At 43.7% G+C, this 14,479-nt stretch overlaps 1 protein-coding gene across 6 annotated transcripts in view; it reads right to left on the reverse strand.

Annotated features, from left to right (window-relative positions):
• The window catches only part of SMG7 (SMG7 nonsense mediated mRNA decay factor), a 1,316,737-nt gene that overhangs the window by 757,619 nt on the left and 544,639 nt on the right, over positions 1-14,479 (reverse strand). For all 6 annotated transcript variants that reach the window (XM_069641403.1, XM_069641402.1, XM_069641401.1 and 3 more), the window contains exon 10: positions 1,872-2,028. In XM_069641403.1, coding sequence (XP_069497504.1) covers positions 1,872-2,028 — 157 coding nt within the window. The remainder of the gene's footprint in view (positions 1-1,871; positions 2,029-14,479) is intronic.

The raw sequence follows: 14,479 nt of genomic DNA on the forward strand, positions 1-14,479 counted from the left end.
ATCCCTGAACCGGTTGACACAACCAATCTCCAATCTAGACACCTGCTTGAGGATCAGTGCCTTCGGAAGTGTCCCTGGATCAACCAGTGGACGGACCAGCTCTCTCCTGGGCTACCTCGCTGCAGCAGTCACTGTTACAAGTGCATCCTTGGAGTTTGTAACACGACACTTGCTCCTGCATGCGAGTTAAATGTACTTTACTACTACCCCTCTCCATAGAATGACACCTCGACTGATTGAAATCCGGATTTTGACTCCACTGTAGTCTGTGAAAACTGCAACTGTATTTTGGTGGGCTACTACTAGTAGTCCATATCACTATCCAGGAATGTGAACTTCGAAAAGTACCACATGTCATCCCTGGGTGAGTTTTCTCACCCAGATGGTGTGTTGGGGTCGTAGTCTGCAGAAAGCTGTGCCTTTTATTTTTGGCTACACTTCTCTTAGCCTTTTCACCATATTGGTGGCTTCCTACTCAAGAGAAAAGGGAATACCAAGGCATTTTCAAGTCCTATGACTGTCATTTTCTTAATGACCCTTGTTTTTGTAATAAAAGGTTAACTCTAAGCAGAGCACACAAAGGCTTTGTGCAGTGAATGGAATCTGGTGTAGGTTGTATGGGGTCTCGGACAGCTCAAACCATATCCCTGTGTGTGCTGTGACAGTACAGTTTGTCTGGCAGTCAAAACCTTGAATAGTGCATAGAATTTGATGCTCGAGGTATATGTGGGGGTGTTGCTGTGTGGAACTTTGAGAGGAGACCTTCCTGCTGACCCTTGTTGAATGCGACTACTGCTTCTCCAGACCATGACAATGCTCTGTCCAATAAGATCCTGCACCAAGCATTTCCTGCTCCTTGATTCGAAGGCAACCACATGGATCCTCTGGCCCTGGAGCTTTCTGGGCTCCCTTGATGGTACCAGAAAAAAAAACTCACTGAACCTGAAGTGGGTGCCTTTGCTGCAACCAGAGTAATGTTCCTGCTAAAACATACTTCCTCTTTCATGGAATACATCCTGACACCAGATCCGTGCTCTGCCACTGAGACTTCTGGGATTCATTGACATCTTGCAGGAGCTTGGGTCACACCCATTAGATGAGCATGAACCCCTGTTGCCTGGCTGTGGGGGAGTCTATTCTCATCCCCTAAACATAGGGAGAAGAGATAACATTGGCTGAGTTATTCTTACGCCAATGACACCCAGATATACATCAAAATAGGAAAAATGGAGGACACTTTCTTCAGGGTCAAACAGTGATTGGAGGATGCACTTCCAGGGGAGACAGAAGGTTTGCAGTATTTGGCCCTAGACTCTGGAACAGCATTCCCAAAGAGATCAGGGCCTGCAAGGCGCCTTTTCAGTCATGGAAGGCCCTTAAAACCTTCACTTTTAAAAAAAAGAGAGGGAGGGGGATATAGGAGGGGCCTATACCTCTCCTCATACTTAGGGATTATATATGTGCAGTGCTTTTTATGCCACTTGGTCTGTTAATCACCTCTTTTGATACCAGCTGCGCCTTTATATGTTAAAGTCTGTCCTTAGCGCATTATAAATACCCAAAATCAGAAACCTTCCTAACAATCTGAACTGAATGCTGATGTTTTATACTATAACGTTTTGAAAAAAATAGACATTTATAAAATACTCTACCTAAACCTATATTTTCATCACAAATCCTACCATTATCATAAGGCCTTTTGCAAATTCTAAAGTAATTGTTATATGACCTTTAATGTTTCGAAACTCTGCCTACTAAATTGCTATTACTCTAAGGGGAGAGTTTGTTTTATATTGAAATCTATCTTTTTCACACCTCAAAAGTAGATTGTGAACCAGAGAGGTTAATGAACATAATGTTTCATGACTCACTATTGTCTTTCTTGGATTGCTGGTTCCTGGAAGATGCTTGGTCTGAGTTTTAACCAATCCAATGAGACGTTAATGGCCGGTAAGGGGTCAGCAACAGAAGACTCATCCTGGTATGTGCTCTGAAGTGGCCACTTGCATAAAACACCAAGGAACGACACTATAGAGAAGAAAGACAATGAATAGTTAGAATTTAAGATCTGTTTTGTGATAAACACCAAAAACTGACATTTTCTCTTTGGAAAGGGATGCAATATAAAAATACAGAACCAGTATACTAGGCCTCAAAATGATAATGAAAAGCAGCTGTAAGGCTGGCTAAGCATGCAGAAATGTATAGACGTATGCATAAAAATATCCCCACAACAGGTAATCACCAAAAGTCACTCATGCACAGCAAGACATGGCTATGAGAATCCAGCAAACCCTCAGCCGCTGCACTTTCAATGCTCTTTCCATACTCTTTTTAAAAGTTATATTTTATTACACTTTTCAATCGTATGAAAAGAAAAGCTATTGGTTTGTTACAGAAAGTGAACTAAATTAATAGTTTATGTACATTAGCTTACTGTGTAATCGTGTAGTCAATGCACATTCCCCTTTCAAGTAGTTATGTTCTATGCCTCTGCACAGAAACTGCTCTAAGAGACCACTCTAGTTAGTGACCAGGGAAATTGAAACTTAAATCTATGCAAACTCTCCTGATCAGTAAGGCAGACTTCAGAGATATGAGGTGGTGCAATATTACAGTTAACCACAAAACGACCACTCAAAATAGGCAACAAAGGAGTACACAAATAGACTAAATAGACTAACATATACGGCCTTCAAACTTTAAGCAGATTAAGTAAAAATCAAGCAGCCATCATTAAACAAACATATGATGGACATTACTTACCAGTAGTAGTAAGTTGCTTTTATCTGCTTCGATTTACATGCTTTACATAGGTCGACAGAGTGGCTGGTGAGGAGTAGTACATTATCTCTTGTTTTCAAAGTCAAAAAGAGCGTCGACGGGCATTCCTGTAATACTTTCCCTTTTGTTACACGTAGTACAGTACCTATTCTTATGCACGCATCACAGTCCTCGGATATTTTTCTGATTTGCAGTTATGAAGTCGCTTTTAGGAAACTATGTGATGCAAAAGAGAAACTAGTTTATCTTTTTCTTAACTTTGTTTGAACTAGCAGATTTTTTGGACCTTTAGCTCCTTTAGAAGGGCAGATGTGAGGCACATGTGAATCCAAGCAGCGTGTCGGATCAGAATCAGGAGGCAGATATGGCAGTATTTTATCTGAATAGTTTATTTCATTCTTTAACGGATGTCTTACATGAATGAAGGCCTTGCTGCAAAATCATGTTATCCTTTTCTGTCCCTACTGCTACAAAAAGACATAACTCCAACAAAGACATAATTTGGTCCATTGCCCTAACAAAGGGACGGTGGAGGATTTCTGACATAGTTATCACCCTCCCCCATACCCCTCACCGCCCTGTCTTTTCTATAAACTCCTGGTTTAGATGCAGTCACAATACACAGAGTGTCTTTTCAAAAGGACTTTCTCCCTTCTAGTATAGGCATATAGGTCTCTTGCCCAGTTCCTTTCCCAGCCCAGGGTTCGGTTTCTCTCCCACATCGTGGTTTGTCTCAGTCACTCGTACCCCACACCTTGAAGGTATGGGGGTCTCTTGGAACTCCCCCACGCCTTGGGATCTCCCTGTCCCACCTTTGAGGGGGTCGGGGGGGGCAGTCTCTTGCCGCTCTACTCGCAGTTCCCTGGGCGCACAGCATACATTCGTCTGAGGTGCTCCCCGGGAGGGGAGGCGAGTTTGAAGCGGAGCCGCTTAAACGACGGGTCAACTGGGTTCAGAGTCGGCCTTATCTAGCTCACACTTCCCTGCATAAAGCTCTTGGGGGAACTTGGAACTTGTAATTTAGGGTAAGCATCCCAAACAAAATTGCTTGGATAAAGTTACTGGTATCTATTAAAAGTTACCTGTATGGGGACGTAATATACTGAATACGAAAGAGAAAGCCATCTGGATTTTGTACATATTCTCAAAATAAAAATAATGTGTTAGGAGATCACAGGGTCAGGTAATAAACATAGCTGACAATGAGAATGCTATTACCCCAACAAGAGATTTGGACTGATAAATTCGTATTACTCCACAGGTTTAAATTCCATCACATATTATTCACGAGTCTCCCCAAATAATGCCTTTAGAAAGGAGCATCTAACATGGCCACAGTGGCAGATGGCCCCAGTGGCAGATCTCACAGGAAATGAGACACGATCCAGGATAGCAAAGATATCAAAGCTCAAATACATTCTCACTTCATGGAGGGGAAAATTAGTAAAGAGAATGACTACATTGTTCCACAAGGAAATGTTAGTTTTTCCTCGGGTAATGAAGTGTCTCATCCAAATAGTCCCACAGCACTTACTAATTTAATCGAAAGTGAAGAATTAGACGCGAAAAAAATCAAATGACGTTGCAATGCCCTTGTCACGTCATCACAACCACCTCCTGAGGAAGGCTGGTAAAACGGAGGGCGACTAGAAAGAAGTGCAAGGACATGGCTACTAAGAATATACGGTTAACACCTTCTGTTCCACAACAAAAGGGACTGAAGGATTCACATGTTATTTGTATTGATGAGGAATTAATAGACTTGACCCAAATAACAGGAGAGTCACCTGCACTTATTGCCTACGGGACCAAATGATCCATCTACTGAAAAAGTTACCAGTGCTCTTAGACCTGTTCATATTAAGACCAAAGCGGTTATCCATGAACTTTCCCCCAACGTTGTACTAATTTAGGGCGGGATAAGATACTGCAAGGGCCCATGTCTCAATCCCCATTGTCTAATTGTTATCCCAGTCAAGGCATGACATGTTACAAGATCATTTATTCCGTCTACCTTTACCATGCAAGGGGTATCCCTTCATTCACAAATGCCATTTTCGAATAGTCCATTTTCAGATAGATATATAGATATTCATATGCTGAAGTTGTTGATTCCATTCAGTCGAGACATCTTGCAAAACCTTCAATAGGACTGGGGAATTTAACTTCCCGTCCAGAAGTTAGTGCAATGATGGAAGTGATGAACATTTTTTCTGCCCCAGCTTTGGCAAAAGCTTCAAGTTCCTCCACGCAGGAACACCTTACACAATCCAATTCACAATCTTTAAACGTATTGGCTAATGTTTCAAGTTCTAAGATGCAGGAATGCCCCGTACAAACTGTCTCGCATTCTATAATACTATCCTCATTAAGGCATGCTCTTTAAAATGGCTATTTCTATTGATAACTTGAACTCAATTATTCTGAGTCAGGTCTCGGGAGACTCCAGCCTAAATCAATCAAATCCTTCTTTAAGTTTTCCGAGTTTGACAGACAAAGAAACAAATGGGGCCCTTCAGCTGGTAGCAACCGCTTTGAAAGTTAACCCAGTATTAGAGGACTCTTCCAAGGATGTTGAAACCCGTTTGAAAACTCCCCCTATTTCTAACAATATCATTGTATGGATAGGTTGTTGTGACACCCTTGGAAAGACTATGAATCGATTACAAATTCTGGAGGTTATTAGTCAGATCCCTACCTTATGCAATTTATCAAAAGACTTTGATCGGATTTCATTGCCACGGGAGAATGATTACAGAATGTTAAGTTATTTGGCTTCACCAATTACTCAAAAATTGCTATGCTTTCATAGGTCTGATCTTTTTGATGTAGGGTACGAATTGCATCAGTTTGAAACTGAATCTGATGCCCTGGAATGTTTGAATTTTCAGGACCCAGAAATGGAGAGAAAACAAACGATCCTAACAAACCAGGTATCAGTGCTGACCAAGCACCCAATTCTAACATTGCAATTTTTTTTGTCTATGGCAAGATCTATTAAAGACTGGCCCTGGGTGGAGCCCCTTATAAAAACGATTGCATCCAGGTCATCCGATTCCAAATTAACATAGCCTGACTTGCGCTCTAAGCTTTCCTCTTTTCCTGGAACTCATGTGGTCACAAGAACCTGGTTGGTTATTTGGGTCGTCTTCCTTTCTCTGCCAGACCAGATGAAGTTTTTATTCAGGAGACATTGAAATTAACTGATTTTACACTTGCTGTTTATGAAAGGTTGTGTAAATGCTACCATGGGGTAGTCTGGTCGCCCTTCAGGTGGCTTGGCAATTGGAGTCAATAATTCTCTATCATGTAATAATCCCCTGTGGTCTATTATTTTGATAAACATCTATTGCAACCCCTCAAAGTACCACAAGATATGATATTTAATGAATTGGACCCCATATTGGAAAACGCTATTGTTTCCCACTCTTCATGTGATGTTATAATTGGGGGATTTCAATTCCTGTTGCAATTTTAATAACCGTTTTAGACCAGGGGACGTGCAACTTGTACACAATCAGATATCATGTTATAGAGGATCTCGATGGGTTTCTTTCTTTTTCAATTGGGTCTTGGTGCCTTTTGACAAGGATGGTCCTTCATATACATGGAAAAGGGGTGGTTCCAGTTCAATGATGGATTTCTTTTGGGTCTCAAAATCTAGTCAGCATTTAGTCTCCAATATCGTCATCCATCCTATGGATGGTAGTGACCACGCAATTATACAATTGAATTTGACTCACTCTGTTCCATTGTTACCATGGAATTCTCAACTAGGACTCTTGAGAACGGACAGAACAAATCTGTCTTTGTGCTGGAATCAATCCATGTGTAGTAAAATTTCAAAAATGGTTTCCCAACGACTCAATCTTGAGCATATTATCAATCTGGATCTAACTTCTATGATCCACTATGAAGCTGCGACTAACCAACTTATTGCTAATATAATTAAGGGGATCCATACAATGCCAAAATAAAAATGTAGCATCACACCACCATTCATTTGATCTAAAGATCAACATTTTGAAATGCTCGAAAAATTCGGAATTGAGAAAATTAAAGCAGTTCAATCTGCTGTCTGTACATTTGGACAAAAAAAAGTCTATACTCCAAGTGTATAAGAATAAACTCAGATGGCTCCGAATTGATGCCCATAATCAAGGAAACATTAGAATGCTTAGATTAATATGTGCCCAAAAGTAAAAAGATATAATAATAATTATAATAATATCTGGAAGCTTCTGGAGCAATCTGAGCCGCAAAAGACTATGGGAGAATCCTGTATTGTGCAAGTCTGGGTTGACCATATAAAAAACAAGTTTAGCTTACCATTAAAATTTAAGCATATATGCTATTCCATTCCAGGTGATGCCCGCTTACCATCATTGCAGTTTTCAATTCTAGATATAGTATGGGATATAGGAAACTCAATCCATCTATAGCTGCCGGTCTATATGGTCCAGATGGCATTCCCCCTTGTGTTTTTAAATCCTACCCTGCTCTTTGGGTTGGCATACTAAATGTTAGGCAGAAACCTGTGCAGTTTCCTCTGGGACCACTGCAAAAGATTTAGGACTACAGGTGTTTGGCAGTAAACCCACTTGGTAGCATTCTGTATCACACAGATTCACTTGGTAGCTGTGGCTGAGCAGTCAGACTTCCCTCAGGAAGAGTTAGGCAGTATACAGAGTATTCACAATAGGTCAGGAGAACGCAATAGAACAAGTAAACATTGACCAGGGCTTGGTGTAAAAGAGATAATTATTTAAAACCACATCTAGAAAAACACACAGGCACTAATAGAAAGCAATTCAAAAACACGGTCACTAAAATATATACACTCCCTTAAAAGAATAGACAAGTCTTAAGTAAAGCCCCACATATTTTCAGACAGCGGTGAGCGCTTAACGTAGATGGCACTCTAATAGTTCGTTTTAAAAAGGGAGAGAAAAGCAAAGAACAATCTGAAACAGATGCCAACACTTTTACAAGAGCATAGCAAGCGAGGAGGCAAAGTAAAACCGTGAATTCAGAGTCAGTAGGCTGGATCCGCTTTAAAGGGATCGAAACGAAATGTGTCCAAAGTCACACGGTTGCAGTGCACAAAAGTCTTGTAAAGGTTCAAAAAGGAGTTGGATCAGAGAAAGGGACCAGTTAGAGGGTCACAGCGGCCAACCCAGTCCAGAAGATTAAGGGGTTATTATTACCTTGTAACAATCTTTAGAAAGGGAGCCCTGGCGGACACGGTACCTTAAAGTGGTGAGAACGCTCCAGCAGGGGCAGTTGTTCCTGGCAGCGGATGCAAGTCGGTGCTTCGTCCGGGGGGAGAGAGGATCTCGTGGAGGAAGACAGGAGTCCGTTGCATTGCCAGAAGAGACCAGCCGCGGAGTTTCTCAGGTACAAGGATCGGTCCGGTGATTCGCTGTTCATTGGTGAGTGGCTATCTGGCTGCCGGGGTGCTTGGCACGGGCAGTTCGACCACAAACCGGTCTGGGGTGCGAAGAAAAGAAGGTAAACGGGTTGTGCCCACCAGTCAGGGGGAAGAAGCCTCTCCAGCCGGTAGATCTTCTGTCGTCTGGAAGTGGCGAGTCGGTTCTGCAGGGCTCCACCGGTGGTGTCGTGGTAGGTCGGCTCAGCTTCTCAGGTCCTGTGGCGACTTCTGAAGTTCCAGTCCCCAAAGCCCTGCTTTTATGCAGCAGACCACCATTCACTCAGCCTAGCTGTCACTCAGAACTTACTAAGTGGTGAGCAGGTCGGCATACCACTTGGGCCAATCACACAAGAGTGCAACTTGATTTACCAAGGTAACTCAGTCCAGGGTGCCTAAAACCCCTCCCACATCCCCTGTGGTACCCAGACAGAGTGGCACCACTTTTGGAGGCTTCTGTGGAGAAGCCCGCCAAAAAGTGGAACAAAGGGCTCGACTTGGGTTAGAGTCACAGAAGAGAACACAAACGCCATTTTGGAATTGAGTCTTGGCAAAAAAATACCAACCGGAGAATTATTAATAATTAAATAAACCGGCGGTATGTTCGAGGCTATGAGAATTAAATAATTAAAGTTGGTAGCCTTGAACAATGGGAAAATCCCATAGGGAAATATTTGCGGTCGAATATAAAAAGTAGTTTCCACTGCCACCAGCCAAAACTCGATCAGGGGGGACGGAGACGTGCCCCCTCGACTAACAGACCCCGGGGCAATTGAATTGCCCCGACCAGTACGTCCACAATATGATGGTTTGTATTGGTTTCTGTTAATAATCTGGGACTAGTAAAGCCAATGGTGACTTTACATGCCCTGGGAGACAGTAGTCAGAACCAGGGTATGGAGTCTATGGTGGGGTGTCACTATGACACCCCTGTGTTACTGCACGGAGGGTGCTGTGTAACACATAGTAAAAGCCTATGGAGTAAAGGACCCCATAGCCCATAAAACACATAAGCAGTCAAAGGAACACCATAAATCATGTCCAAGAGTGGGAGAAAAAGAGTCTCACTCTTGGCAGGAGAGAAAAAAAACAAACTCCAGAAATCCAGCAAAGCTGCTGGGGGACTTACTAGGTTAGGAAATTCAGCCTAAAGAGAGAATTCTCCCTAACACTAAAAATAAAATATGATCTCATCTTGGCAACCTTTACCATGCCAGAATCTTGAGCGAATGCGATCATCGTACCCATCTATAAAAAGGGCGATCGGATGCCACCTGAGAATTATCGCTCCATAGCATTAACTGGCGATTCTGCTAAGGTATTTTCGTTTTTATTACCATTTCAATTGGAAAAACATATCGTTGGGCATGACATCTTTTCTAAATCTCAGTTTGGATTAAGAAAAGGAAAGGAATGTGCACTTCTCGCAATGCAACTGTCATTTCCCATCTTTTATAAAACACCAAAAATGCAGGCTCCTCTCCGGTCTATATGGACTCCATAGATTTGACAGCGGCATTTGACACAGTCATCAGAAATACTTTATGGCAGAACAGGGACAGTTTTGGGTTTTCTAGAGAACTCATCCTATGGATCCTAAAACTTCATACAAGCATGTCCGATCAGATAAGATTTACCAAAGAAGGGGCAACTACTGTTAACATTCCCATGTTTGTTGGTTTGAAACATGCCTGCACATTAGCAGCAACCCTCTAACTCTACATGAGTGATTTGGATATGCTATGGGCTGCTCTGGATTCTTAAGCGGTTCGTTTGGGGACTATGCAGTTACATTGGCTCGCATTCGCCAATGATATCATCCTGTTCGATCCTACCCCATATGGTCTGCAAAATAAACTGCACACTTTTCAAATTTTGCAGATGCACATAATCTCAGCCAAATGCAGAAAAAAATATGTTTATTTTCACGGCTGGAAAGAAATTGAAGCCTTTTAGATGGAAGATAAATGAAATACCATGATTTATCTTGGGTATACCTTGAGCAATTGCTCATTTTTCAAACATTGGTAAGATATTCTTAATGAAAAGGCTTGCACGCTGCTTTCGCAAAAGGTGATATTTACAAAATTCTGTAAAGATATTCTTTATTGCCTTTAATAGAATTCACACCCAAAAAGTGGAACCAGTTTTTTGGTGCTGCACAGACGAACAAGTTACTTACCAACTGTAACGTTCTTTCGACTGGATGTTCCTCCCACGTATTCCTCATCTTGTGATAGTTCGTTATCTCCAGCTTCACTGCTTCGGGAAAAAATTCTCTCGGCAGGGGACGCTGTGCTTGAGGCCATGGCGTCGACTGTCCCTCGACATACTCCGTCGACGTCACCGATGGTACAAATAGCTTGAGCCGCGCCCGTTGCTTCAGTTCTGTTTTTTCGATGAAATATATATAGGAGGAACACCCAGGCGTGCCCCATGACCGATCATTCTTCGTGAGAGGAAAGTGTAAGAAAACGTAAACTGTGCTGTGGGGTAGGATGGGAGGGTTGATGATGAATACGTGGGAGGAACATCCAGTCGAAAGAACGTTACAGTTGGTAAGTAACTTGTTCTTAGAATGGATTGTGTCCTCCCACGTATTCCTCATCTTGTGATAGGCTCTCATAGCGGTATCAATTTTTGGAGGCGGGAGTACTAATTTCAGTTTGTGGACAGAATGCAGAACTGCCTTGGCAAATAAACCCTTGTTAGAGGAGGCAGTATCCAAACAATAATGTTTAACAAAAGTATGCACTGTTTTCCAGGTTGCATCTGCACAAATATCTGCTGCTGGGACTCCCCTTTTTAGAGCCGCAGAAGTAGCCATTCCCATTGTAGAATGGGCACAAAGGCCATCTGGTGGTTCTTTTCCCGTTATCTGTAGCATTCAACTTTGGCTAATTTGATCCAGCAGGAAATGGTCTGTTTTGTTACAGATAAGCCTAATTTATGACCGGTATAACCCACAAATAGTTGGTCATCTTGTCTCAATTTAGCCATCCTTGAGATGTAAAAACTAAGAGCCCTCTTGGGATCTAATCTGTGTAATCTCTCCTTTTCTTTGCCCAGATGAGGAGGAGGATAAAAGGTTGGTAGTACTATTTTTTGTGACAAATGGAAGTCGAAGACTATTTTTGGCAAGAATGAAGGTTTAACTTTATCCTTATAAAAAATAGTATATGGTGGTTTGCGTGGGAGAGCCTGAAGTTCGCTAACCCTGCGGGCTGATTATAGGGCCACAAGAAGGACAGTTTTTAGAGTCAAAAGCCTCAATGGACATGAGTGCAGAGGCTCAAAAGGTATGCAAGTCAAGAAGTTTAATACTAAATTTAAGTCCCAAGTTGGTACATGAAAATATGAAACCTCTTCCGGGGAGCGCTTGAAAATGGACAGCACAGCAAGGTATCCTTTGATTGTTCCTATCTGGAGCCCCAGATTAGCTAGATGTAGTAGGAAAGAAAGCACCATTGGGGTGCCACACTGAAAAGGGTCCAGATCCTCGTCTTTGAACCAGTTACTAAACCTGTTCCAGCGACATCGGTACAAAGATTTGTTGCTGGTCTTCTGGCCGAAAGCAAGATTTCCATTACGTCCTCGGGAAGATCCCAATCCTTGTATCTCAACCTCTCAGAAACCATTCGTGAAGGTTGAGTGTCTTGATCTCTGGATGGAGAACACGACCTTCCTGTTGCGAGAGAAGATCCTCTTTTTGCGGAAGACGTATTGGAGGGCAGATGGACATGTCCAGAAGGTCTGGGTACCACATGCTCCTGGCCCAATCCGGGGCAATTAGGATCATGGTTTTCCTGAACTTTCTCAACCTCCTCATTACTTGAGGAATCACAGGGACTGGGGGGAAACGGGTACAGCAGTGGAAACTTCCACTCCACTATGAATGCGTCTCCCAGAGCTCCTCTTTGAGGAAATTCCCTTGAGCAGTACTGATCGCACTTCCGGTTGATCGCGTTGGCAAACAGATCCACTTGAGGGGTTCCCCAAAGGGCAAAGATCTCCAGAAGGACTTCCTGAGCCAGCTCCCGCTCGTGAGAGACTGTGCTCTGCCTGCTCAGAGCGTCTGCCGCCGTGTTCTTCTCTCCGGCTAGGTGAACTGCCGATAGAGAGATTCCTTCTCGTATTGCCCAGAACCAGAGCTGCATTGCCTCTCTGCACAGTGGCAGTGACCCTACTCCTCATCTTTTGTTGAGGTAGTACATGGCCACCGTGTTGTCCGTCATTATCAGGACATTCTTTCCCTGTACAGAGGGCAGAAAGGCCTTCAGAGCTAGTCTGATTGCCCTTAGCTCCAACAGGTTGATGTGCAGTTTGGACTCTGATGGAGACCAACAACCGCTGACTGTCATATCGTTGGTGTGTGCTCCCCACCCCGTGAGTGAGGCGTCCGTCACTACCGTTATCTCCGGCCATGGTTGCCAAAAAGACTCTCCCTTGAGAATGTGGTTGTTGCAAGCCCACCATAGAAGATCCTGAGCAAATGCGCTCGGGACTTGCAGAAGATCCGACATATTCCCTGAGAACTGGGACCACTGAGTTCTGAGTGCCCATTGAAGGGATCTCATTCTCAACCTGGCCTCTGGTACTAGGAAAATGCAGGATGCCATGAGGCCGAGCAACCTGAGAAAATCGAAGGCCGGTAGACGTTGGGCATTCTGAAACTTTGTTACCATCTGCTGGATGTGGAGAGCTCTCATTTCGGGAGGCAAGGCTTTTCCCGATGAAGTGGCCAAGACTGCTCCGATAAACTGGAGCTTCTGTGATGGTATCATGTGCGACTTCTTGAAATTGAGGGAGAAGCCCAATTTGTGGAGGAAGTGGCAGGTGATCGAAAGATGTTCCTGAGCTTGTTCTGGAGAACTTGCTCTGATCAACCAGTCGTCCAGGTAGGGATATATGTGAATACCTCCTCTCCTGAGACTTGCTGCCACAACCGCCAACAGTTTGGTGAAAACCCTCGGGACGGAGGTGAACCCAAATGGCAGAACTCGAAATTGATAATGAGAATTGCCAATCGTGAACCTCAGGTACTTTCTGTGCTTTGGATGGGTTGGCACATGAAAGTAAGCATCCTGATGGTCCAATGATACCAACCAATCTTGGAGTTGGAGAGCCTGAAGGATCTGAGAAAGAGTCACCATCTTGAACTGGTCCTTCCTGAGGAACTTGTTCAAGTTTCATGGGTCTCAGTCCTCCGTCTATTTTTGGGATGAGAAAATATGGAGTGTACCAACCCCTGTTCCTCCCCGCTACAGGTACCAGTTCTATGGCACCTCTCTCTAGCAGGGTTATAATTTCCTGCAACAGGAGCGGATCCAGAATTTTGGCGGAGTTGGCTCCCGGTGAATGATTGAGGCCTTTTTATAAAGGGGAGACAGTAACCTTGGGCTACTGTTTCCAGTGCCCAAGCATCTGAGGTAATGCCCCGCCATTCCTTCAGATGTTGAGATCCTGCCTCCCACTGGTGTTTTGTGTAACAAGGTCTCAGAGGGATTTGGAGGCAGCTGCAGGAGTGGCTGAGGGTACAGATGCCGCTCCTGAGGTGGATTTTGCACCTCTTCCTCGTGCGCCACGAGGGAAGTTTTTTTTCCCCCTTTGAGAAGCCTGTCCTCTTCCTCTACCAAAAGAAGAGTAGTATCGAAAAGAACAACCCCTCCAGGAAGATGAGCCGGAATAGGGTTTTAGAGGCTGGCGCAAAGAGGCGCTAAGTGATTTAGCTGCCGCTTTCGAGGTCTGAAGTTTTTCTAGGCTTTCATCAGCCTTTCTGCCAAAGAGCCTCGAGCCATCGAAGGGCATGTTGAGAAGTCTGGCTTGCACGTCTGGTGCAAACCCTGACTTCCTCAACCACGCAAATCTGCGTAGCACAACGCTTGCAGCCATGGATCTGCTGATACTATCAGCAGTATCCAGTCCAGACTGGAGACATTCCCCCATTGCCTCCTTCCCGTCTTTGACTATATTCAGGAAGCCTTCCGGAATATGATCAGCCGTCCAAAATACAGTCCCACAGGGTATGGGTAAACCTGGCTAGGGTACAGGTGACATTTGCCGACTTAAGTGCCATACTGCCTGACATGAAAACTTTACGTGCCCAGGCATCCATTTTTTTATCCTCTCTATCTGGAGGGATAGTTGGATAAGCAGTTTGTTTTGAAGTAGATGCTGCCTGAATGACTAAACTCTCTGGAGTCGGATGTTTATTCAAATATTCAGGATCTGTTCCAGCCGGTCTATATTTTCTTGGAAAAGTGCTAT

The sequence above is a fragment of the Ambystoma mexicanum genome, chromosome 1q, assembly GCF_040938575.1.
Source record: "Ambystoma mexicanum isolate Mex_15411 chromosome 1q, UKY_AmexF1_1, whole genome shotgun sequence".
In the NCBI taxonomy this organism is placed as follows: Eukaryota; Metazoa; Chordata; class Amphibia; order Caudata; family Ambystomatidae; genus Ambystoma; species Ambystoma mexicanum.